Genomic DNA, 27,600 nt, shown 5'->3' with positions numbered 1-27,600 from the left:
CAACAAGGCCATACCTCTAATAGCGCCACTCTCTATGGGCCATGCATTCAAACACATGAGTCTCTGGGGGCCATTCCTATTCAAACCACCACAACATATAACCCACACTGGTCTCGGATGCCTGGCCTTCTTGTCTTAACTTCCCCAGTGCTGAGATTGTAGGCATATGCTCTCTTCCTGCCTGCATGATCTGCAGTATTAATGAAGTCAGTGTTTATATTACTATTTTACCTGGGTGTCCATATGTATCTGTAACATCCAAGAATGGCTTTTTGCTTTTGAGGTACAAAAGCATATCCATACTCACACCTTCAACAAATAAATATAAAACTTTTTTTTAAAAAAATAAGTCCTTTCATAAATGTAATCTCTGCAATCTTATTAACAGTAAATCAAGAAATTTTTAAAATTCTACTGTAGATAAATGTTACCTATCACATGGTGATTGTACACATTTTATTGTATTTAAACTATTTGCTAGCTTTAGCCAACCACTGCCATTATCATTAGTGGTCATAGTTTTGACTGCCTGAAGGGGGCAACATTTTACAGTTGCGGTTCTAGCTGCTGCAGGGCCAGGGCAAATGGGATGACAGTTATGGACATAGATGCTCTGTTTCTGTTCAGAAGCCTCACCGGCATCTCCTCTGTCTCACTGCACGGCAGTGCATCTCGGGACCACTCTACCTCTGCTGCCAGGGAGACTGCGGAAGTTGCTGGGCGGGACCAGGACATTGTGTCTGTTTTTTACCGTTTCCAGCCTTTCTAAAGTGGACAGAATATGCGAATAGGATTTAGAATGGATTTGTTACACGGCCCAATCAGCTGAACACATATAATCTCAGTGGTGAATGTAATAACAGCAAATGTGTACCTGACCTTAGCACATGGGAGACACTGTCTTCACCCTTTATACAGGTTAACTCGATTCAGACAATAGCTTGCTAAGGAAAATCCCATTATAAGACCCCGTCTCATAGTTGTGAGAAGGCACAGAGAGATGGTCAGAATGGGAGCTGAAACCCAACCACAAGAATTGACTCTCTGTAATGGCCCATTCCGGATAGAGGAGACTTTCCTTACAATTTTCACTTCTAATTTACAACCTGTTCAAGTTAGCCAAATAATGAGTACAGGAGAAGAAAAATAGAAATTTTAAACTATTATAGTTTATTTTTCCCCAAATCCCTGTGCTTATGGTTGATGTGGTCATCTGCAGTCTGAAAGCACACAGCTGTGATGCTCTTTGTCGGCTAAGTACCAGGGAAAACTGGCTCTCTGCATCCCTTGACTCAAATTTTCAGCATCACCTCTGTATTAAAACAAGTTCAGATATTTTGTTTGAAGTTATTCCTGCCTTTTTGCTGTCTGGTTTAAGTCGCATTTTGTGCTTTATGTCTAGATGGTTAAGGGCTGAAATACTTACCACGAAAAGCCATATAATCCCTCTGTAACCAACTGCATAGAACAGTAATTCATGGAACCATGTTAGAGTAACAGCCTTTTTTTTTTCTTCTGGAAGGTTGGGTTAAACTTGAGCCTGTGGATTCTGTGTATTAGCAGAATCACTTTAAACAGTTCTTTGAGGAGACTGGGCTTTCCATCTTTCTATCCCCATGTTAAATGGCAGGCTTTAATCATTGTATCACACACTTCGCCTAAAACCATTGAAACGTTGTGAGATTTAAAGAATGTAGGTCATAAAACAATGGGAAGTTTTTTTTTTTAAAAAAAAAAAAAGCTCCATAGCACATACACTGCAAGCAGCAGAACATGGCCCCAGAGAGAGATCCTCCCCTGCTTCCCTAGCCCTTTCTACATGAGTTAGTTGCCTTTGTGTCTTGGCTCTCTTCTGCACACTCTTTAAATGGGCTCTCACTTTACCATAATATCAATAACTACTGAAAAAATTAGCTATTAATAGATCCTACCTATGGGCCAGCACTCTGCAGAACATTAGACATTGCACATCTCCTGTAATATTTACAGTAACTTCATGAAGTGGATGCCTTTCTTCCTGTTGAGAGTTGGGGATCAGTGGGAATGAGAAGAGGTAAAGGGGAACTTCCCTGACTTGCAGAGGATCTGTGTTCAAATCTATCTATATTAAAAATCCATATATTGCCCTCCCCCACTATTCTTACTCTTTTCTATGGTTATGGTGCAACCTGTGTCCTCATAAGTTAATTCTGTTAGGCAAATTCTGTGCCCTGAGTTTTAGACCTGTGAATATGCTAAACATCTATGCATCTTCAATAACTTTTTTAAAGCAATTAATTATCTCATGATATCTCAACCCCTCCACAACTGAGCTCCTTTCCAGGCTCAGTTTCTTTTATTACCAAAGATGTTCCTGGTTTTGATCAATGAAGTTCATCTACATCATGAAACCTAATCCAGATACCTGAAAATCAACCTCATCTTTTTTTATAATAGTTCTTGAAATGCAGATCAAGAATTTTCTGTTCTTCATCCTCTTCTCCCTACTTTCATTGGTACCACTACTAATTCATGTAAACCCCTTAACATGTCTCTTCTTTTTTGCCTTGCCATAGGGTGTCTCACTCAGAGTGTTTTTTCTGGGTAGAAATGACTACATGCTTTTGAGATAAAAAGGAGTTCATCACTCTCATAAAGATAAATTCCAGACTCCTCAGCATGCCCCAGCCAGCTCTCAGCGACCTGCCCCTCTCTGAGATGCTTTCTTCACCTCTAACTCCCTGCCCTCTGCCCTATGCATTATCTCCGTTCTCTGAGTAGTTCATTATCCCCCTGAAACCCTGCTGTTATGGCTGTGACAGCCAGCCAGAATAAACCTCCCCTTTCCAGCATCTCTGCTACTCTCCAAGCCATTCCTTTAGGTGTTGGTGTCTAGGAAACCTCTGGGCCACTCTCCCCTTTTCCTTCCCAACCTCACACTGATTGTCCCTCCTCAAGGACGTGCCTGGGTTTCTGACCCAGCATCCATCACACTGTGTCATATACCCTTTGTGACCTGTCTTCTTCCTTCCCATAAGTGAGCACCTGAGGCTAGAAATCAGCCTCTTCATCTTTTTCTTTTCCTCCGTTTTCCATGTTTAATTTTCAGTAACCTAAAAAGTCACTTTAGTTTGCCTTTCATTTTAGATGTGCCTGAGTTCCGGGTAAGTGGTTGTGGATTTGGTTCCTTATGCTCTCTCCTCACCTGTGCTTAGCTGGCATGCTCCAATCCCTTTGCCCTGTTAGCTTTCAGTGTAATTATAGCACAATTTGTGGTCATCAGAAGAACCAATGTTTATAAAATTGCTACTTTCAAATATTCCTTGTTTCCTTAGTACATTTTGCTACTAAAAAAAATGTCTTATATATGGCAATTTGTATTCAAGACAGATATTTTGGCTCATGATTCTTGAAGATGTCTAAAGTCAGAGAGCTTCAATGGAATTCTGTTCTTGTAATGGGCTCATTCTCCTCTCCACAAATAATACCTTGTTACTTTGAACTTATATGGTGGTGGAGGGGGCGACCAGCTCTCCAACATCTCTTTTTAAGGGCATTATTCCCATCCATTTGAGCACTGCCTCATGATTTAATCACTGCATAACAACTCTGCATCCTAAAGATTAAGTTGCTGTTTTGGGTGGTGTACCAGCATTCAGACCATAGTGATTCTTATAGCATTGTTAATTGTAAAGTTAATGTAAACTAGAAAAAATACTTAGTATTTGTGTATATCTGTTGCTGGTTTTTTAAACTCATTAAAATGAATCTGTGTAAACATCCACAGTTATTTTTACAAATTGTCCAGCCTCAGATCCTAAGTCCTGTTTTCCTCCCAGAGTCTGTTTCCTCCTCCATAAGCTCGGGGCTGCTCTGGGTTTAGGTCCTGGGAGTCCTGGGAGTTCTCTGTCATTTCCTATATGTCTTCTTCCTTTTCTGGATCCCTTGCTCTGCTCCTCTGCCCCTTCTAAATTTCTGCTTTGTTTTTACTTTCCTCTCTTATTTTGTAAGAGTACAATGTGTTAGTCAGCCTTCTGTTGCCTTGACAAAATACCCACGTTTCAGGGGAGAATTTTGATTTTGGCATGCAGTTTTAGAGACGTTAGTCCATTATCTACTGACTCTATTGTTTCTAGTCCACGGTAAAGCAGGACAACCTTGGGGGTCAGTATACAACCAGGGATGCTCATCTCATGGTAACCAGAAACCTAGAGAAAAGGAAGCAGGTTGTTGGCCCAAGGGGCATACCCTCAATGCAGCAAGACCCCACCTGCTAGGTGGATCTCTCTCAACAATCCATTAAATATCTCATCAGGGGGGCGACCCAATAATGAGGTTTAAGCTTTCATAAGCTGGTCACTTCCCCAGAGCCATGTCAGTTAAGCCTTTGGCACATGAGCTCTGGGGATAGTTTAGATCCAAATTATAACATTAAGAAATCATGTCTTGGTGACTGATATCTGAGCACAGCTATTTTCTGTCCTCACGTTCCTGGCAATGGAACCACTGCTTCTCTGGAAATAATGTCCCTTCAGAAGCTGGAAGCCATCCACCTCCTGACTTTTGAAGTTCAGTTTGCTATTGAGCAGCCTATCCCATCCTCAGCTGCTCCCTTTATTAGCTGTTTGGGATTGTTTGCCTATCATTAGCTTTAAGGAAACTTCGGGAATGTGTTCTTCCTAGGTGTGTGAAATTTTAGTGTTCTGTCTTGGCTGAAGAAAATGCCAAGGCTCCCATACTTTATGTTGATGTTGTCTCTACAAATGCTACCTCTCCTGACCACGACACTCCAGGGCCCCACCAGTCCTTGTGGGTACTCTCTGATGCTTGTACTTTTCAGGGCCTTTCTCGGCTCTGGTCCATACTGCCTTTTTGTTTTTGTTTGTTTGTTTGTTTGTTTTGTAATAAGAGAATGACTTTCAAATAGTGTCTTTTTCCATACTAGTTTGAGACCAGTATTTCCAACTGAACCCCTAAAATCACATCTGGTGTGGCAACTGATATCTCCCACAAGAGAAGCTCATTGCCTTCCATGACCTCCAAACTCAAAATTTCTCCCCATACTTTTTATCCTTCATCCATGGGCAACCAAAGACCTCAGGCATGTCCCTCAGCAGCTCCCCCTCCTTTCCAGTCTACCCCTTTGATTCAATGTGGAAATATCTATTCCTAGTCTTGCCTTTCTCCATTTCCCTCAACACTGCAATTTTCAAATTTCCATTTACGAGTTATGGGAGGCAATATGTCATTCAGTTCTACTGGGGTACGATTTCAGGTAGTTGTTTCAGAGGTTTCAGAGAAGAAATGAGGCTGTATTTTTAATATAAATTGCCTTTATTTCCTTGGTTCATAATGGAAGATATATGTGTAAAGCAATTGATTTTATATGTTGGCCTGTGTATCTGCTATTTTCTTCCTCTAACAGTCTCCATCCCTTTCATGTTTACCTCAGTCTTGTGCTCATGAGAACTGAAGAGAGTTCTTGTTGACCCTTAGAACCTAAGTATCTTAAGTGTATAGTGATGACCCAGTGCAGACTGCCATGTACCAGGTAAACATATGTTGGGCAAATGCCCTCCTTATATCCTCTCATCTTCTACATTAACTTAAACAGAGATGACTTGCACACGTCAATTTACACTTCAAATCCGAGGTTCTTTAGCAAGAATATGAGATATGATTATGTCCTTAACCAAGACACAAAATTATAATGGATTATACAACTGCTTTCTATCAAACAACTGGATTTTGCCACCTATTAAAAAAGAAACATAAACCCAGGCAGTGGATGCGCATAACTTTAATTACAGCACTTTGGAGGCAGAGGTAGATGGATTTCTGTGGGTTCACGTTCAAACTGATCTACAGAGCAAGTTCCAAGGACAACCAGGGCTACATACACAGAGAAACCCTGTCTTGAAAAAAAAAAGAAAAGGAATCTGCTCTCCCTGTCTTCCAGGAGCTACTTGTCTCATAATAGTCCTGTCTGGGAAACTGTAACTTTCGAAAGAACGTGTTGTGATCCGTGCCATATGCACTGAGCTAGCACACATGGGACAGGGCATGGTCTCAGATGGTCTCAGTTTCTGTCTTGGAGAAGTAGTGGGAACTAGCTGGGGAAAGAAAATGGGAAAGACACTTTATAGAGAGCTGCATGTTCAGAGTCGTAAAACAGAGACTGTGGCACGGTGTGAGTCCACTTGTGAGCATAAGCATGTCAGCTTCTGTCCCCAAGGTACCAGCAGGATCAGGCCATAGGACAGTCACCACCCACCAGTAACTTAACCTTGGCACAGTGTAATCTAGCACCCAGCCATATTCAGTCATGTTTAACTGTCCCCCGTCCAGGAGCAAAACAAACACTGTTTTGTATTTAATTGTCTTCCTTATTTTCCTTTCCCCTAAACCAATTCTCTATTTTTCTCTTCTTTTGCAAGCAAACAAATACACACACACACACACACACACACACACACAAAATCCTTTTATTTATTTATATGTTTACTTTTGCTACCTTAAATGTTTAATATTATATCGACTATGTTTAGGAAAAATATTATTAAATGTGAGTATAAACTTTTAAAGATTAGGTAGGTAGTTATCGAATTGTCTGAAGTATTTAATGTGCTTTAACGTAGACATTGAAGTACTTTAGAATGAAATCTATGTGTAAATTGACAGCCTCCAAATACTCTGCTTCTCACCCACCGTTTCTGATAACACCTCCAAGGTTTAGTTCTCTTCTAAAAATGTGAAGTTGAAGCAGATGGAAAAGCAGCTGATACATATTTATATGTATGTATCTGTTTATAAACTGTAAATGAGTGTGGTTTTTGTACTCTGCCACATTCACGTGTCAACAGTTCTCTATAAAGAGAGTGTATCTCCAAAAGGGGGGAAAACAGTGGGAAAAGTTCTTAGGAAAATAGTTTCCTCTGTTTTAGATACGCTCTTAAGATACCAGGCATACAGTCAAGACATCAAGCCAGCAAATAGCTTCTTTTGCATGGCCAAATGAATCCCTAGTGTTTTGTGAAGCAGAGATGGACAAGTAGCCTCTCTGAAGTTATTTCTCCTTCCTGTAATATTCAACATTGGTAGCTATAAATACCTATGAATACGGCAAGATAATTTGCCTTTGTAGACAGAGTTGGCACTAAATCTAAATTCTTTCTTAATTATACAGAGAATTTAATAATACAGGCAACATGGTCATTTAGATTTTTTTGAAAGCCTTTCTGGGTTTTTCCATCTTAACTGTAAAAGGTAACTTATATAAATTCTTTCTATAAAACTTTGTTACAATTATTATGTCATCTCAAGTCAAGGAAAAGTTGTCTGATACATACATACATGAATACATACATATATATGTATATGTTTGTGTTGTATTTATATGCATTGTATATGTATATACATGTGTCTGTTGTACATGTGTATATATATTGTATCTACCAGAAGCACGATCACAGAGGCACACATGGAATGTCATTTTCTACAGTCAGTTTTGGCAGCTTCTATACAATAGAGACACTACACCACACCTGGTTACTTTTAGAAACGAATCTGGTGTTTAAAGCATAACTCATTTCTAAAAGAGAAAATATGATTTATGATAACCCTAGACACCAATCTAACCAGAACCACATTCCATTTAAACTCACCGCGCCACTAGTCTATGAGAGCAGTGCTTCACACCACATCTATGGAGCCCTGCCTTCTCCAGTGGACAGCAGCACGAGCCCTGCGAGATGAAGGTATTAAAAGATGGTTGATTTATGACAGAGTCAGAGCCTTTCTTCTTTTGAAATAGCTGGCTTCATACTGGTGCTCTGTCCTTTTCCTCTCTAGCATTACCATCGCTCGTTTGCATGTGTATTTTGACATTGCTTTGGTAACCCTGAGGGCTGATGGAATTCCCTGTATCTCTTTTCACAGAGGGTGACGAGACAGGAGTGATGGATAGTCTGCTGGAGGCCTTGCAGTCAGGGGCTGCCTTCCGGGACAGAAGGAAAAGGACACCGAAGCCAAAAGGTGAATTCTGTGCTTGTGTCTTTCTAGGGAACAATCACAGGGAAGAGCAGTTTCTCCCCTAATTCTTTTAAAGTCCTATGTCACGACTACAGTGCTGTGGGCCATAATTGTTCCTGAGTTTTCTGAGTTTCCTTAATCCTTACAGAGACAGATGTCACAGAGAGATGCATTCCAGTTGGCTGGTGTCAGTAACACATTAACAAATGAACGCACTGAACCTAGAAAATCCTGATTAGTGTGACAGGTCTCATCTAAAGAACCATATGTACATTGTCCCAGTAGAGTTTGCTGGAGCACAGATAGACTGGAAGGAAAAGTCATAGCGGAGCATTGCTGCTCCAAGTATTTCAGGGCACTGAAGCACTGAGTCGTCGCTAAGAATACCTAAGCTTGGAAAACTCATGTAATACTCTTTTACTTCTTAAGTTGAACATGCGTCTATATTAAATTTCTCCCTCTCTCTCTCTCTCAGCAGATATTCGGCAGAGTCTCAGTCCAATGTCTCAGAGGCCTGTTCTCAAAGTTTGTAACCATGGTAATAAACTTTATGCATAAATTGCATGTTATTCTTATCTGCTTTTATCCTGTTGGTCTGTGAGTTTTGCTGTGCTGCTATTGGAGTTCTCAGGTTCCAGGATAAGGAAGATAGTAAAACTGCAGATGTATATCTTTGCTCTGAGATTGGGGCTCCACCTTTCCATACTGCATTATTGCTTTGAGCTGTTGCTTCGGTTTTTCTAATTAGGTTGCAAGTAGATGTTTTGTTAAGAGTGTTGTTGGAAGTTACATTTGCACATTTCTGACCAGTGTCATCCAGCGTACCATTTTAAAGCAATGTGATTTCGTGGTAACTGCTTTTAAATAGTGGATTCACTGTGCATCAAGACCCATGTGAAGTCCTGAAACCTGTATCCATTCCCCTGCCTTATCTGTCAGTGCAGTGACAAATAATTCCGCTTTCATTATGGGCAAACCCTAAATACCGATGACCTGCTTATACTGTTACAATGGGATGACCATAATTGTAAACTGAACCGTCTTCATCTCTGATGTTTACCACAGACTTGGATCCTTTAAAAGATCCCAAATGAATGTCATCCACCCACCTGCATTTACCCTGCCCATATTTGGGAGTCCATCTTACACAGATTTGGTCTAATTCATTTGGTGTCTGTTCTGTCAAGTTCTCTGTTAATTGGATTCTGCTTACCTTATGTAGTCAAAACCATGTTGATCTTTTGTGAGTCCTGTTGTCTCACAGTGAGCTTGTCATCAAAGTCTGCTGAATCTGACAAATTTTATTTGACGCCTTTGGGAGTTAGTTTCTATAAGTATTAAGATGTGACTGAGGGAATGTATGCCATACTTCTAACTAATCTCAAAGAGGTCAAGTAAGAAAACACAGGGATTTAATGATTGCCTAGTAGCTATGTAGTCATGGTATTTTAGTAAACGCTGAAGAAATGACCAGAAAGATGAAATCTGTAGAAGTATTTTAAATAGGTCTTTCAATTTTTTTAATGTATGCTTTGGCTTTTGATTTGCTTTTTTTGTTCTGACAATAGCAAGAAAAAAAATGGAACAAGCGATGTTTGTTATGGGTATTACATCATTCCAAGTCTTAGCTTATGATCTTACACCATCATGGCTTGTAGAATTATAAAGTATAGAGCATGGTGAGAACCTGAACTTTAGAGATGACTTTCTTTAGCAGAGAAGTGAATGAAAATCCTCTGAGACTGGAGATAGCTCGGGAGGACAGAGCTCCTGACAGCCCTGTGACCAGCATTCAGTTCTCCAATTCCTACCATACTTCTTTTTAATTATATACAGGCACTCAAGAATTTCAGCTGATAAAAGATAAGTTTGGTCATTTGTATTTATTTCTACATGGTTAAAAATATGAAGAAGAAATAATAGATAGCAATATAAAACCACTAAAGACAATTTAACTCATTGTATTAGAAAAAAGGAGAACATACCTCCTTCGGCTATTGTGTAACTTTTATAGTTAGAACTCAGGCCCCATTGTAAATCATGAAAAAAGAAAAGAGAAAACCACTAAGCTCAGTGATTATTTTACTATGGTGGTTACTATGACAGCATTATAAGGATAATTTAAAATATGTATTTCAGATGCTATGAAGGCAAAAGCTATGTTAGGCACCTTTGCACACCAGCCTTGGGGAACTGAATCCTTCTGTGACTGTAATGTTAATAAATGTTGGGGTGTAACTGCTCGGCTGTGGTTGCTTATAAACTGTGGTATTTCTGTTCATTATAGAAAAGCTGCTGAACATGGCATTCTTAGAATGCTAATATGTGCTATCTTAATGCTTGGGCTAGTGTGATAATTAAGCTAGGAGATTACACAGCAGCCAAAAGAAATGCACCACAACAATCGAATTCTTTTCCTCATATTCATATAACCAATTAAATTCTCTTTAGCAATTTTAGACTGACGTTAATGGTTTCTCCTTTACATTTCTGTCCAAGGGAAATGAATCTAAATGACCAAACTTATCCTAAGAACAATGCACATGAACATAAACCTTTTTAGGGTTGATATTGTAAAGTCCAGAGGACCACGACTATTTGTAGAATAAGATGATATTTTAGAGTTAATTATATTCTTTCCAAAAGCACTTTGTTTACTTCATTAAAAATGTTTAATACTACAACTGAACTGTGATAGCAGTGCAACATTGAATCTTTTTAACTTTTTAATTTGTTTCTATATGTTTTGCAATAATGCCAGATATTAAATTTTCTGCAAGTATTTTTGTTGAAGTTGATGTCCTAACTTATTTTTTTATTTATAAGATTTCTTGTAATTGTTTTAAATTTCATAGCCTATTCACATTATAATAAATAATATAGAATAAACTGAGTTACTTTCTATAGCCAGAATGCTTTCTATGTATCCTGTTTACTTCTCAACATCCCTGTTTCCATGTCATAGTTGAAAGTAATCAAAATGAAACAAGTCTAGTAGTCTCCTTAAAGACATTCTTCCCAAATTGAGTCTTTTCTCCATGACATCAGAGTCCAAGTTCATAGTCTGTTTTCCATAGCACCTTGGAAAGAACCGTGTGATCAGTGTTTGTTCCTTCCCATGTAGGACCTGCTATCGCTCGTGGCAGAAGATAAAGCTACTTAGACTCCATCTCTAGAGGCTCTGCAACCTCTGGTGTGCTTTGCCTCTTGTTCACAGATGTAACCACTAGATAGCACTGTTTTTCTAGCCTTTAGCTTCCCAAAAGCATTCTTCAGGAATGATGGCCACTTTTTATTTTTTTTAATAAAACCACTGTGGAAACATCTACCTTAGGTTAACAAATGGATACCATTTATAAATATCATACAAGATTATGTATTATAATCTTGTACAATTATAAATATCATACAAGATGGGTTATATATAAACATATATTTAAATTACATACTTATAAACATGTATCAAACCACAAATACATATATATATACACATATGTACCAAGTCACAAATTTAATCTCAATAGCTGCTATTTTATACTTTTGTCTTCATATATTTTAATGGCTATTTCTTGTTAATGTCTTTTTAAAACATAGCTGTTGTTCCAAACTCTCTCTATATAGATAGATAGAGAGTGTGTGTGTGTGTGTGTGTTATAGATGGGATTCATTGGAATGACTTACAGGCTGCAGTTCAACTAATCCAACAATGGCTGACTGTGAACAGAAAGTCTAAGAATCCAGTAGTTGTTTAGTCCATAAGTCTAGATGACTCAGCTGGTTTTCAGTATATGCTGGAATCTTGAAGAATCACTGGCTCTAATGCCAGTGAAGGAATGGACTTAATGATTCAAAAATTGGTGAGAAAGACATCTGGATTAAAAGTCGGATAGACCTTTCCAAATTGGCAAAAGATGTGAAGATACTTGTGCTCATCAAAAGGTGTCTCCAGCTGAGGAGGAGTTCAGTAATCAAGCAGATAGGATGACCAAATCATGAACAGTCATCCTCTTTCCCCCGCCAATCCCAAAGTGGCCATGGTTACAGAGATTTGGATTGTGCATGAACTCAACAACATGGACTTTTCACTAAATGAGGGTGACTTGGCTACAGTTGCTGCTGAGGCAACAAGAGAGACCAACACTGAGCCCCAGATACGGGTGCCACTATTCCCTATGTGAGGAGCCAGTGACTTTGTGACAAGTTGACTAGGTAAGACCACTTTCTTCATGGAAATGGCAACACTTTGTACTCACTGGAGTGGTTATTTATTCTGGTTGTGGAGTTACCTTTCCTGCATGTAATGTTCCACCAAAGCCACTATCCATGGACTTAGAGAATGCCTTAACTACCATCATGGTATCCCATACAGAATTGCTTCTGACCTAGGAACACAATTTATAGCCAAGGAAGTGTAGCAACAGGTACACGATTTTACAATCCGCTGGTCTTACCATGTCTCCACCATCCTGCAGCAGCTGGCTTCAAAAGATGGAATGCCCTTTAAAGACACATTTATAGCACCAATTACAATTAGCAGCCTGGAGGACTGAGCCAGTGTTATCTAGCCAGTGTTATATGCTTTAAAGACCAATATAAGGTACAGTTTTTTCATATCTATAATTCACATGTTCAGAAATCAAGGGATGTAAAAGAGAATATTCCACCCATCATCACTCCTAATGACCCAGTAGGAAAATTTGTACTTCCTGTTCCTGTAACCTTTAGTTCTGCTGGCCTAGAAATTTTGGTTCCAGAGATAGTAGTGTTCCTTCTAGGAGCCACAACAAACATTCCATTGAACTGAAAGCTCAGACTTTCCCCTGGACACTTCGGGCTTCTAACGATGATAAACCAACAGGCTAAGAAAGGAATAACAGTGTTTGGAAGGGTCAAAGATGTAGATTATCATGGGGAAATTCGATTGCTTCTCCACAATGGAGGTAAGAGATATTATGTCTGGAGTTCAAGAGATCCTTTGAGGTGTCTCTTGGTGCTACCATGTCATATGATTAAAGTCAGTGGAAACCAAAACAGCCTAATCCAGACAGGTTGCAAAGGGGCACAGACCCATCAAGAATATCAGTATGGGCCAGAACCTGCTGAGGTACTTGCCAAAGCTGTAGGAAATACAAGACAGATAGAAAAGGAAAATAGTTACAACAGCCAGCTATTGCCACATGGCCAGATACTGAAAAGAGGATTTTAATTGACATGAGTATTTCTGTCATATTTTAACAATGCATTTGTGCATATATTTATGTTTCCTTTCCACAATTCCTTTATTGTGCAGTGCAATATCACTTAAGAGAATATCAATGGTTATCATATTTAAGTTTGAGATACTAAAGTAATCTTCTGAACATTGCCACCTATTCTAAACTTATGTATTTGTAGCTGTACAAGGGATATCATGTTAGGCATAATTATGACCTGGTTGAGTACATAATTAGATTGTGATTGTATATGGGATAGTTATATCCTGTATAGGCATCATTATGACCTGGTTATTGTTTTCATTTGGAAATAAATCACAACATCAGGGAATATTGTTGTGTATTAGTTGACTTGTGATGGCTATTCTTGGTTGTGAGCTTGACCACATCTATAACTAAAACCCAAAATTTGAGAGCACACCTGTGAGAGATTTTTGCTTAATTTCAAAAAGGAAGATTCTAACTGGATCTTGAGGGAGGAAAACATCCCTTTAGTCCAGATCTATTCTGGCCTACACATTCTCTGGAAGACCATAGAGGGACAAGTTTTTGCTTTGCCTGCTTGCCCTTACTTTACTAGCAAGTTCATTACTTCTCTGGCATTAGAGCCCACCTCTTCAGGATTCTAGCATATACTGAAAACCAACTGAGATATCTAAACTTGTTGACTGAGCAACTACTGAATTCTTGGACTTGCTATTCGCAGCCAGCCATTGTTGGATTAGCTGAACTACAGCCTGTAAGTCATTCTGATAAATCTTTTCTATATATAGAGATTCATTCTATAAGTTCTGTTACTCTAGAAACCCCTGACTAATATGCACACATGTATCGAGCCACACATTTAATCTTATTAGCTACTATTTTAAATTTTTGTTGTCGTATCTTTTATTGACTGTATTGTTTATATCATCTTAAAACAATAGCTATAGTTCCGAACCTTGTAATTTATTTTTATATGCACAGAGCATCTCTTATTTCAGAATTTAAGAGAAAATAATTAAATATCCTTTGGACTTTTGCACTAAAATACCTTAGTATATATTTGACCCCCTAATATAAAGAATTCTTTCTCCGGTGGCCATCAACATCAGTGAAATCTGACATATAGCCAGCAATCTATCCCTTATCCTGTGCAAATCTTTACCAAAAATGTTTGAATGACATCTTTTACTGTTCTCTTTCTTTCGCTTTGGCTTTGAAATCCTAGGCTGAAATTGAATTATTTACCCTTGATAATCCACTATTTATTTAAAAAAAAAACTATAATAAGTGTTCCTTAGGCACTTTGGATTCATACTCTAGGGCCATGACTATAGCTCAGTCAGTGACAGAGTACTTGCTTAGTATGTTCAAGACATTGAAGTGGCAGTTGGGGGTCTTATGCAATAGATGACTGATACTTAAAGGTTGGCTTAGTGGTGTGGGTACGCACCTGTAATTCTAGCACTATCTTGGATTGCTTTCTATTGCTATAATAAATACCATGACCAACAGTAACTTGGTAAGGAAAAGGTTTATTTCTTCTCGTAGCTTATAGCTCAACACAAATGGAAGTTGGACAGAAAGTAAAAGCAAGAACCTGGAGTCAGAAGTAGAGATCCTGGAGGAAAGCTGCTTATTGACTTGCTCTCCAGAGCTTGCTCAGCCTGTTTTCTATGTAACTCGGGACAACTCACACAGCTGTGGCACTACCTGCAGTAAGCTGGGCCCCCATGTCAATACTTAGTAAGGAAAATTCCGCTAAAAACCTGCCCACAAGCCAATCTAATGGAACCACTCCCTCATTTAAGTTTCTCTTTTCTCAAGATGACTTTAGTTTATGCCATGTTGACAAAAAGCTAACCAATGCATTTGACCCCTTGTCAACTTTACACTCAAATATATCTCTGTTAACCAATAACATTTCCTTTCTTACTTGTCCCCAGGAACTCTTGTTAATATTAAAATATAAAAGATTTTAAAAGTTATTCAATCTTTAAAAAATGTAAACATTTTAAAAATTCATTCAGCACCAGCAAACCAACATCAGATGTCAGAGTAAAGCATAAATTTTACATCAGTGGGCTGGACTCTGGTAAACGACAATTTATTCAACCCAGGCTGACCAGAAGTCACAAATTCAGAATTCAAATTATCACATCAATGACTTCTATGGAGTTTTTAGGAGGCTTTGAAACTTCAAAAGCCAGGCCTCCATCTAAGTTTCTATTGGTACTCTTATCTGCAAGACTCCTACAGAATAACCCACTGAGTGCTGAGCACTTAACCATTTTTCCAGCCCAAAGTTCTGACTATCTGACTACTTCCACAACCCTCCCCAAAACAATGCAGTCAAGTTATAGTAATTGCCTTCTCTCTGGTATCACTTTCTATATTAGTTTCTTTTTCTGTCACTGTGATAAAAACTGTGACCAAAGGCAACTTAGGTTTGGGAGAGGGTTTAATCATCTTCCTGTTTATAGGTCATCATGAAGAAAAATAAGGGCGAAGATTCAAGGAAGGGTAGTGTCCCTGGAAGTGGGCACTGAAGTAGCAGCCGTGGATGGACCCTGCTTACTGGTTTGCTTCCATGGCTTGCATAAGTTGCCGTTTTAAAAAGATTTATTTATTTATTTGTTTATTTATTTATTTATTTATTATATGGTGTTCTGTCTGCATGTTTGCCTGCACACAAGAAGAGGGCATCAAATCTCATTATAGATGGCTGTGAGCTACCATATGGCTGCTGAGAATTGAACTCAGGAGTTCTGGAAAAACAGTCAATACTCTTAACCTCTGAGCCATCTCTCCTAACCTGCACAGGTGGCTTGTATATCCCAAGACCGCCTGCCCATGAGTGGTACTTCCCATAATGGATTGGGCCCTCCCACATCTGTCATTCATTAACTATGAAGATGCCTCCACAGACTTGCCTGTAGACTAATCTGGTTGATAGAGTTACTGATTTGAGACTCCCTCATACCATATGACTCTCACGTATGGAGTTGACAAAAAAATACAAAAACTAACTAACCAGCTAACACCTAAAAGACTAAGGTAGTATGCAAGTTCGAGGTCAGGGCAGTTTGCTCCATACAGTGAAACCCTAACTTCGAGAGAAAGAAAGAATGGATAAATCAGAAACACCTAATCAGTCTAGTTCCTGATGAACTGGTAGTAATTTCTATTCATTTGCTTAATGCTACGGAACATATATACAAAATTTTGGCACAATCAGAATGTCTGAAAGATTAACTCAGACTTAACTTCAGCATTTCAGGTATGGTTTCCAACTGTAAACAGAAATAAGTGCAGAACCTGAAAGCAGGGGTGCACCCTAGCAGCAGTATGTGCACCTTCTCAGCAGGGCCCCTCTGAACCCTAAGAACCTGAGGATCAGTGGTTTCTGTTAACATCCTACCGTTCTGTAGGATGACGACACGGTTCTTCCCACATTCCTTTCAGTATCTGTCTTCCATGGGTTCTGTAAAGTGGAGTCAGGACTACCTAGCAGGATGCCTGTGTTATTCTCTGTGGTAGTCCAGTACCCTGCTGGATTGATGGTCAGAGCATAGATGTTTAAAAAGAACATGTCACATGAATAGACTTTGTTATGTGTAGGCTAGAATGGAACAACTAATGCTTACTTAGGAGCAAAGTCAAGTCTCTGAATTCTACCTACATAAGTGAAATTAATATGCCAATCGCTCATGCCCTCACTGTGAGTACAAGTAACCTCTTCTCCTCCCTTAAATGTTGTTTTTCATCATAAGGAGATATTTGACCACCACTGGTCTGAACTTGGAAGGCTGTTGGATCACATGTGGAAGGTAGGATATAGTCTTGATTGTATCTTCCCTGACAGGCTCTGGATCCTTTTAAATACTTCCGTAATGTAATCGTGAATGTTTACCATTAAAATGAAGGAAAGATTATATCTGCTCATGGAAACAAGTGATTAAGTCCAAACCTAGAGAAGATATCAAGTTAATCTTTCAGTTAAGCATAATAAAAATTTAAAACCATTTTTAATGAAAATTCTATATTGTGAATTAGGGTTCATGAATTATCTGGTTGGTTGAAAGTAAAGAGTCACATAGAGAAGAGAAACATTGAGAATTTGTTGCCAGGCCAAGAGATTTGGACTCGTTTCATCTTTGAGTAATGAACATAAAAATGAAAGGACAGGGAAAAGCGGAAAAGCATTCAGAAGGCCCTTTCAGTGGCCATGTGAACTGTGCAAGGGAGGGGAAGTGTCACTGGGTATTCTAAGATAGGAAGAAAGAGTTGGCCCCAGAGTAGTGCTAGTCTCTTATAAGCCAATGAGTTGTCTAATGATGAACCTTTATAACAAAAGAAGAAACCCTAGAGAAGTAGACTCAGTGGAGGATGAGTAAGAAGAGAGGGAATGGCAGGAAACATCAAGGAGGAGGGTCCTCTAGGAGCTGGCCAGTAGTGCTTGTCTGCAGAACTTGATCACAGATAGCATGAAGGTTTAAACAGTTGTAAAGTCTCGATGATCCTGTTTTCTTTTCTTAACTATTTGTTTTCTCTGTAACCTAAGATACACCCCTGTTGCTAGTGTTTTTCCAAATATTACAGATGCTATCATCCTTGGATATTTTTCTTTTGTGACAGAGGCTACAAATGTGAATTGTTGAGTCACCCCCTCATGGTGCATCTGTGTGTGATTTGATTGCATCCTATTTAGATGGTTTTTCTTTTCATTAAGAGGTACAGTAGTATTTCTTCCCCAGTTAAATGGATAGAGAGTAATCAGTAAAGATTTTTACAAACTATATGCAATTAAAAAGCCTAATGATAAAACTATTTAACTGTGACAAAATAAGATAAAACATAATCAAAATTTTAGGCAAACAAGTATTACACATTTTTAGTGAACATCCATAACCTAAACAAAATTTTGCTATATTATCTTTACAGTAAATCAGTTCTTAATAGCCTTAATTTGGATTTGATTATCTATTTTTACACTCCCACTTATATATGGAGCTTTGAGAGATTTTTATAGAAATAAGATTGTATTGCCTCTAGGCACAGCTGCTCCGCCACTCTTCAAGATTTGAAGTCAGAATTAAATGTGGAGCCAGTTAAATATCTTTGGATTAGCATATTTCACTGCAAAATAGCTCAAAGGGAGACATACAAGTCAGGTTTTGTGTCTGTTCATCAAAAACTTCCATCTACAGCCACGCTTAGCCTTAATCCATACAGTCGTGGGTCCCCTTACTTCTCTACCTTTCTTTTCCTTCACCAGCAAGAATGTGGTCTGGGGTAGAATTAGGAAATCACAAAGATTTTCAGGGGTGTCTACTGAGAGCTAACTATCTATTGGCTTCTTTAAAAGCAAGGAGCCCAACAGAAAAAGAGTCCCTGCCAAGAGAACGTCATCACAGTGGTAGAGGTGACAATTTCCATTTCTATTTCTTTTAAATGTATCCTATTTAATATAGAAAGAGCATAAGGAACAATGTAGTGAAATTGTATGATTTCTCTAAGTATTATTGGCTTATTTGCTTGAGAAGATTTTTTGTTCTCTTGCTGATGAACTTGTGCCTGCCTAATAACCTAAGAAAGGGAGCTATTAAAATGCTAATTGTTTTTGACACCTTTATGCTTGGGCTTTCAAGCAGAATTAAATGTTACTTGTAACTGTCAAAAACTTAGATATTTTAAGTTTTTTTTTTTTAAGTCCAGGAACATAAACCAATTTGGGTGCTTTTCAGATTTTATTCAAATATCGGTCTCTTATATTTACTATGTAGTCAAGCAAAAGAAGAATAATCACACCAGCAGGGCTCCTGCCAGAGCAAGGATGCACTGGGGGTAGACAGCAAAGGCCTTTCTTCTCTAATTTTATAGTCAGGGCAGGGCAACCTTTTGTCATAGTCATTATCAGGCAGACTCTTAAGCATGAGCAGCCCAGAAAACTCTCAAGTAGTGAAGATTTCAAATTGTTTTCAAAGGCCATTTATGCAGGAAACAGCAAATGTGTCTCGAGTAATGAGCATTCACAAATGTATGCTAAAGCCTGGGCTAAATTGAGTGAAAAGAAAATGAGCAACTATTGTATAAGGAAAATAATGTCCTTGACTTCCCTGAGATTGCTGTCATGATTAACATGTCTCTTCTGTTTGTGTTCCATAGTGGACTGTGATTATGATAATCTCTTTAAAAAATTTGGCCCATTCCGAATCCCTCCTTTTTCTTGTAATAAGGTTCAAAATGTGGCTTATAAGGAGTCTATGAATAGATGTTAGAAAGTCTCTGAACTCTACTTTCATTTAACTGTTAAATTTGGATTTTCCCACCTATAGATATGAAAAGATCTATTGATTTTACCAAATTGCTCACAATGCAATAGTTATTGATTTTGTTTGATTGCTATTGCATTACTTTTCCTGAGGAGACATAGAGAAATATCCATCTCAGATAGAGCATTCACAGACCAAAGAAACTGTTCCATCCACGTTCAACTTGGTGAAGCAGTGAGTGTATTGGGGTTACTCATGCGAGGTCATTCACTGGCAGTTCCTACCGCGCCCACATCCCTCAGGACCAGATGCACATGAGGAGGGCGATTTATGGCTGGAAGGAGATCTCAGTGGAACTGACGACCCCATATAGAAGGGAATATTAATAGACCCATCTCAGAAGGTTTCTCTTCTCAGGGCGTGATTGCGGGTGCTCTTGTTTAAAACAGTGGTCATATACAACCCACAGGAAACACATTACGGATACAAAACTTGACAGACAAAATTACAGACGTGATAATTTTGTATGTAAAACTTACAGGAAGTTGTTTTGTTATACTGATTTGCTGTTTAAAGACTAAATTTTCATTGGCATAGTAAACAAAAATGTAAGAATATATTAAATACCTAGCAGATCTACAGTTGTTGGATTAAACACTGAAGACCCATTGGAAGAGTGGGACTACGGAGCAGGCTAGCTGGGTGAGTTTAGAGTTTAGCACTGTGGTCTCAGTACCATTGGCAAGAAGGTGTGTTTTGCAGGCTCAATGCCACTTTGATGTAATAGGTAAGGAAAGAAACCAAAGGAGGAGGAGTCTCCTTAGAATTTACCATTCCTGTCCATAGAAGCCAAGAGAAAGAACAGTCACCACAGCCTAAAAGGTCATATCAGCAAGACTGAATGAGCAGTAGGCAGGCTGTATAGAAGGGCACAAAGATAGGACTGGTAGGACAATGGAAGCAGAGCCATGCTGCCTTGGTGGTCGGAAGAATACGTATAAGGGGTGCGTGTAAAGACTAATAGTTAGGATTGGAGAGCTGTGTGTGCCTTGAGAGTTGCCTGCGTTGTACTACCTTTGTAGTGAGAAGGAAAGATGCTATGAAGGTAAGAACTTGAAATTCAGTAGTAAGGGTGAAGCTCTTGGTGACTTAGCTGTGAGGGCTGATCGGCCTTGGACAGTACAAAGGGAGGATGTTGCACTAGAAGTGGAAGTAACTGTTTATAGAGGAGAGTTCAAAGGTCTCACATATCATATTGATTTCCCCTGAAAACTAGGATATAAAATCTCTTCCTGGAAGTGTGGGAGGAAAGGGTCATGAAGGATGATGTGTAACCTCTAGGGAATGTGGAAGAAAATCAATCAGGAAGACAGAAGATAATTTTTGCACTGATGGTCTGGGGGAAAGAAGATGACTGCTTGTGTAGGAAGAGTTCTGTGTGAAGGCTAAGAGGAAAAGATGCAGGCAGGGTGCTTCTTAGACCCTGTAACCAAGGGCAGCCTGTCCTCAATGGCCGAAAGGCTCTGACAAACTCCACACATGATACAGAGCTCTGGTGGCCGTGAGCAGATGGAGAGGGGTTAGCACACAGGCCCTCAAGACTCATTACAGTTTTAGAGGGTATTTTTATTTAAAATTTGCGATCATTTAGGGAAATAATGAAACCTTTTAGAGCATCACACATGAATGTGTGGTTTGGCATTGCGCTGTACTTGTGTCGCATCAGTGGATGGCATCAGAGCAGGAATAGTGGGGACCTGAATGCCGCTGGGTTTCTTCCAGGCATGCACCAACTACATTATCTGAGCTCTTGAAGAAAATGGCACTTGCAGCTAAAGTACTGATTTCTGGGACACCTTTAGCTTTACTTTGATATTTCATTTATTTTACTTTCCTTCATTGAATGTAAGTAGCCAAAGATAGAGAGACCAGTTTTCAAAATTGTTGTCCACATAAGAAGTATCCAACTCATCCCCCATCCACTCCTCCAAGAGGAATCCCGTGGGGAGTCAACAAAGCCTGGCACATTAAATTGAAGCATGACTGAGCCCCTCCCCACCGCATCAAGGCTGAGCAAGGCATTCCACCATAAGGAATGAGCTCTAGGGGTCAATCCTGGTTCCACTGCCAGGGCCCCCTCAAACAGACCAAGCTAAACAACTGTTGCCCACATGCTGAGGGCCTAGTTTGGTCCTGTGCAGACTCCACAGCTGTCAGTCTAGAGTTCATGAGTTCCAACGAGCTTGGGTCAGCTGTATCTGTAGATTTCTTCTTCATGATCTTGACCTACCTTGTTCAAATTTTCCTCCTCCCTCTCTCTTCGGCTGAACTCCCAGAGCTTGGACTGGTACTTGGCTGTGGATCTCTGTATCTATTTACATCAGTTACTGGATGAAGGCTCTATGATGACAGTTTAGGGTATTCACCAATCTGATTACAGGGGAAGACCAGTTCAAGCACTCTCTCCACTATTGCTAGTGATTGTAGCTGGAATCACTCTTGAGAATCAAATAGTTGGTGATTTGAAATCTCAACTAGTGCATTTATTTTTTAAGTCCCCTTTCTGTTATTTTGGCTGTTGGTCAGCATGTATTGGCTTTGTTGAGGCAGGTTACATGGTGGAGCAAACTGATCACATTGTCATCAGAACACACAAAAGAGAAAAGGCTTTGGCCTCACGATCACCTTTAAAACCATCTCTCTGATGACGTAAGGTGAACCTCACTTCCCAAGACATCTACCTCCTCCCCTATTCCAGCAGCGCCACACTGGGAACAAGCTGTTTCCGCAGGCAGCTTAGAGGATAGTCCAGACTCAAATAGGTGGATTGATCCTGGCATATGATTTAGCCTTTAAACTTTATTTTCAATTGAGCTCTTTTAAAATTAAAATATATGATGTACCCCATATGTTGTCTGGGAAAAAAAAAGTTTGAGCATACAGTGTATACCACATCTGAACATGCTAGTTTCTCACTACTCTCCACATGTAATCTTTCTTTTAACACGTGTATCAGTAGAAGAAAATGTTAATTTTAAACACATTTTAGAGGTATGCTGAACAAGTATACTAATAAGCAAGATTAAAACTAATTCTTTTTACTATAAATAGTTCCTTACCTTATTTAAATACATGAATCAGTGTGATCTCTTTGATAGAAAAAAATATACATACCTGAAAATTAAAAGATTACAGCATGTAAAGGACTCGGAGCACAAGCATGAAGATATTGAGATCCCCGGTACCATATGGGCAGTGGCAGGAGCCTGTATTCCTAATCCTTGGGATGAGGGTGAAAGGAGAGATTGGAAATGAGTGGGTCCCTGTATCTCTTGGCCAAGCAGCCTAGCAGAGTCCTTAAACTTCAGTGAGGTTCAATGAGAGACCCTCTCTCAAACTGTAAGGATGGAGAGCAATTATAGAAATACATCTGAAAACAAACTCTGGCTTCCACATACATGTATGCTTGTGTACACTCCACACATATACAGCCACACTCACACACACAAACACACACACAAAAGGCTACAAAACTTCTTTTAAAGAGAATAATAAACTCTTAACTTTCCCCCTTGGCAATCACAATAATGAAACCAGGAAAAACTGGGCTGGGGGACAACATAAGTTTAACTCACATGGCACTGATGCTAACTTGAAACAATAGTATATTACAGTGGAAAGAATGGACACTGGCACAGCAAGGAGTGGTCTGTGTCACTAACGAGATTAACGTGTAAGATACTGCCACTTTCGTCTTGGGAAGTTTGTTCCAGCTTCTCCCTCTCCCTTCACTCTGCAGAGAGCTGTACAGTAGGCATCCATTTGGAGAGCCCCATGTTGTGAGCTAGTAAGGTTATCCTTTTTATGAATAATGAGGAGGCTGGGTTGTTACTGTTGCTAGTGTTTACCTAGCAAGCAGTAAGCCTGTGGGTTCCATCCTAACATCTAATAAGGATGGTGCGTGCTTGTAATCCCAGCACTCAGAAGGGGATGGAGGATCAGAAATCTAAGGTCATCTTCAGCTACATAATGGGTTCAAAGGCAGCGTAAGCCACATGAGACCCTGTCTTAAGGAGGAGAGGAAGGGATAAAACAGTTACCCAAAATTCCTTTTTGCTAGGTATCTGCCTTCCTTCTTCCTCATGGACACTATTGTACTTTTCTTTTCCCTTTGTTTTTCTCTTTCCCAGTAATCTATAAGACCTAAAGAAACCTCCTTTACACTCTAGCCCTCAGATTACTATTTATATGCAATCTAAAAGCTAAATTGCTCTTCAAAGTGCATTCCTGAGGAACAACAGGAGATGTTAAGAGTGCAGTAATGGCTGTATCCCTTGCTCAAGACAAATATATATCTGTGCTTTTGCATATAAAATAGCCCTCCAACCTTTGTGTGTATCTATAGATAACATTGGCCATTGATTTTGCAGCACACTTCTGAGTTCTTTTTCTCTTGTCACTCTTAAGCTGAGAGAAAATAATAATAGAAACGAGCCGAGGGAGACCTCAAGTACCACTTCACTGTTTCTGCCTTTTCGAGCAGAAGTAGCCTTCCAGGGGTACATAAGAACTTGATGGCAATCTCTATCTGCTGAATCCTAGTAAGCAAGAGAATGGGATGAAATTAGCATTTGAAACATTGGTGTTAGTTATACAATCATTGACTCTTTTGTAGAGAAAAGGGACTTTTCATATGTCCCATTCATCTCCTGAAAGCCTGGGATACAGCTGGTTTTAGCTGGGACTGTGGCATAGAGGGAAATAACAGCATGGCTGCTTGTTAGTGCTCTAGATAAGGGCGGAAATGCTAAACACTGTCTCCTCTGTAAAGGTCTCTACATTGAAGTAAGCATTGGCATGCGTTAAAGGAAGCCACAATGTCTCATGGATTCCCAAATAAATTAGGATTTATAACTGTTGGCCATGATGTACTTGGTGTGAAGTGACAGCATTTAGCTTAAACAGCTTTACCATTTATTAGCAATAATATTAGAATAAATGATAATGATCATTAAGTTCTATGTACATGATCATTTAAATAATTATGCCTGCAATCTTCTTCTATTAGTCAAACCTCTTTGGGTTAATTAGTCAAAAAAGCTGCCTTATCCCGGTTTCTAGAGGAATAGGACAGTGGAGACGCACTGAAAATGCTAAGTAGAACAGCTCGTCTCCCATTTGCTCGTCATCTGCTCTGATGTCACAATCTTAAGGTTAAAAGATCGTGGTAACTTTTTTATCTTGAAATATGATGACTGGGCCTATTAAATTATCTAAATATACTTTTTCCGTTAAAGTAGTTATGTAGCAGAAAATATTATGATGTGCAAATAAAAGTATAATCCTCATTTGCTAACATACCACACTTAAGCAAGAGCTAGTAAATTCTGTTCGGAGTTAGTTTTGAACATGTTAATAGCATCTTGTGTTTAGTCCTGACGAGCCAGGAACGTGGGACCTCTACAAACTCACGGATTGCAAATAGCTTACGTGTTCTGTTAGCAGTCTTCTCACTACACGGGAACACGGAGCTTCTTTCAGGAGGCCTTACACTGTGCTTGGTAAGCCATGGAGATAGTGTTATTTAATCCAAGGTGTCATTTCATAGCTTTAAGCTTGGTCCTCCTCGGGTCCTAAAGGACAAGGAATGATAATAATAAAAAAAAAAAAAAGCACTTAAAATTGATTGTGATTTGTCATCTTCGCAGATGTGCCTGCCTCTTTTCTTCTCTTTTCTCTTTTAAATGAGACAACAGAAATAGTGGAGGGCAGCACATTAGGGGAGAGCTGGTCTGGTTGTACAGAGCAAAGACAGACTCTGCCAGACCTGTTGCCACAGCGTGACCTTTGGCAGCCACTTCCTCTCTCATCGGTCTCAAGGCTTTCATCACTTCTTAAACACTGGCCTTTTCGTTTGCTGCTCTCTTACGGGAAACTGGTCACAGCCTACTACTCTCCATTCTATTAACCTACTTTCTCCTCTTCCACTGATCTCAATTCTCTTCCTCTTGTCTAAATATAAAAGACACAGTCTGCTCAGGGCGAGTAATGGAGTGAGGTAATGGAAGTCCGTGAGTCTAGGGACTGCCTTGTAGAAACTTGGACTATGTCCTAGAAATGAGCTCTGTCTCCTCTGCATCTGTATGTTTTAATTATCAGAGAGGGCTTTGAGAATGACTTTTTAACCTGGCATATTCTGGTCACTTTCCACAGCCTGCTGGCAGCCTTCTCCCCATGGTGACCCTGAGCTCCTGTTTATCTGTTTTAAAACTTTGGTTTTGATAGGTTTGGTGGCATAAGTCTTTAATCTCCACAGATGGAGGCAGGCCTGGACTACATGGCTAGTTTTAGGCCATCCATGTCTCCAAAACCCCCCCAAAAAAGGGGAGGCCTTGTTTCTGCCTCAGTTGTAGTCCCATGTGGTATAGTCACGTGTTCTACCAAGCCCTCCAATCCTACCTATAATCTCATCTAGTTTACATGAAGCTCTTCTTAAGCCCTGTTTTCATCATGCAAGAAATACAAAATCCTATTTCTCAAATGAGTGATAGGAGACAAATACACGCATTCTTGCATAGTAAAACTCCCTCTGTTTCACTAGATTGCTTGGCAGTGTGTATTTGATTGCTTTGCAGATGTTTGGTTTGATTTAAATTCTCCATATAAACTCTAGCTTCTTCCCTCATGTTGTGCATATACTTTAAATGAAGAAAACATACATATGGAAAAGTACATAATTCCTGAGTATGAGGCATGATTAAGGTTTGCAAAATGGACTTAACCGTGGAACCAGCATGCAGATCGAAATGAAAATAGAACTACAGTAGCTCCTTCCAACTCCTCTCAGGCAGTGTTTCACATTCCAAATATACCTGACTGTGCTAGTATAATCTACTTTTAGCCTATGCTTTATATAAATAAAACAATACGCTGCATAGCCATGTTGTTATATGAAGTTGCAATTCATTCATTCTTTTGTGTGGTATTTTACTATACAGAACTATTTTTTTTTCTCATTAGTAGCTATGTTTCTAGCTTTGGACTATTGCAAATACTGCTGCTAAGAACTCTGTTATTAGATGTGTTCTTTGGTTCTGTCAGTTATTTAGAAGTGTAATTACTCTTTCATTCGGTTTGTGTATATTGAACATTTGGAAACATCACCTACCAGTTTTCCACAATGTTGTGCCAGTATATACTTCTATGATCAGGGCATAAGAATTTCAGCACTCCAGGTGCATTTACCCAAGAAGTAACTTTGAGTATTATTTTATAATTTGGGTAGCTTTGCTAGAAGTACTGTCTTCCCATTTTTCTGGGAAAGTACTCTACCACTAAGCTAAACTAAATCTCTGTAATCCTATTGAGAATTCTATCAAAATTCGCATGCCAAACAGAGTTGAACGTCTCTATGTCACTTTAAGTTACCATTAAAATCCACATAACAATACTTCAATGAGGGATTTAAGAATGGTTGGCCTACAATGTTAACATTAAAAAACAACTGTGTTATCAAATTCCCCACCTGCTTATCCTGTTCTGTTGAAATCACCTCAGTTCACCTGTTTATTATCTTGTCCTTGTACTACAATAGCAGCCATATGGTAGCTAGCCTCATGCTTCTCTGGCTGCACATTGACTCTACAAGAATACCCTAGAAAAATTAACTCTTCCATGGGAAGTCATCAGCAAACCATTTTTGTAGTGAATTTATATATGAATGACTACATGGAAAAAGAAATGAGTAAATTGCCATGTAACTATGTTTGAAGATTGATCCTCCCAACTCTAAATCTGATATACATTCATTACACTTAATTATTGCTGTTAATCAAGAAATATTGCTTGAATATGGTACAATATGTTCTCAAATCTGTTTGTAGTTATAAACACAAATCAGGTAAACTCTTAATGTAACTCACTTATGATGTGTGGGCTTAATTTTATGGTAAATTTGAATTACTTTTCCTGTTTATTAACATGTACTAGTATGACACATGGTTCACTAACATGTACTAGCATGACATCATTCTATTTATGTCATGAGACAGATCCAGAAGAGAGATACATAGTCGCCTCTAGATGATTGCTTTTTTTGTCACATAAAATTTTATATTATC

General features: G+C 39.1%; 1 protein-coding gene across 1 annotated transcript in view; it reads left to right on the top strand.

Annotated features, from left to right (window-relative positions):
- Diaph3 (diaphanous related formin 3) overlaps positions 1–27,600 on the top strand; it is a 447,861-nt gene that overhangs the window by 326,824 nt on the left and 93,437 nt on the right. The window contains exons 26-27 of the mRNA XM_005366057.2: positions 7,918–8,013; positions 8,489–8,548. Coding sequence (XP_005366114.1) covers positions 7,918–8,013; positions 8,489–8,548 — 156 coding nt within the window. The remainder of the gene's footprint in view (positions 1–7,917; positions 8,014–8,488; positions 8,549–27,600) is intronic.

Source organism: Microtus ochrogaster, unplaced genomic scaffold, assembly GCF_000317375.1.
Source record: "Microtus ochrogaster isolate Prairie Vole_2 unplaced genomic scaffold, MicOch1.0 UNK6, whole genome shotgun sequence".
Lineage (NCBI taxonomy): Eukaryota > Metazoa > Chordata > Mammalia > Rodentia > Cricetidae > Microtus > Microtus ochrogaster.
Note: the sequence above shows the minus strand (reverse complement) of the source record. Positions and strands in the feature narration are given on the sequence as shown.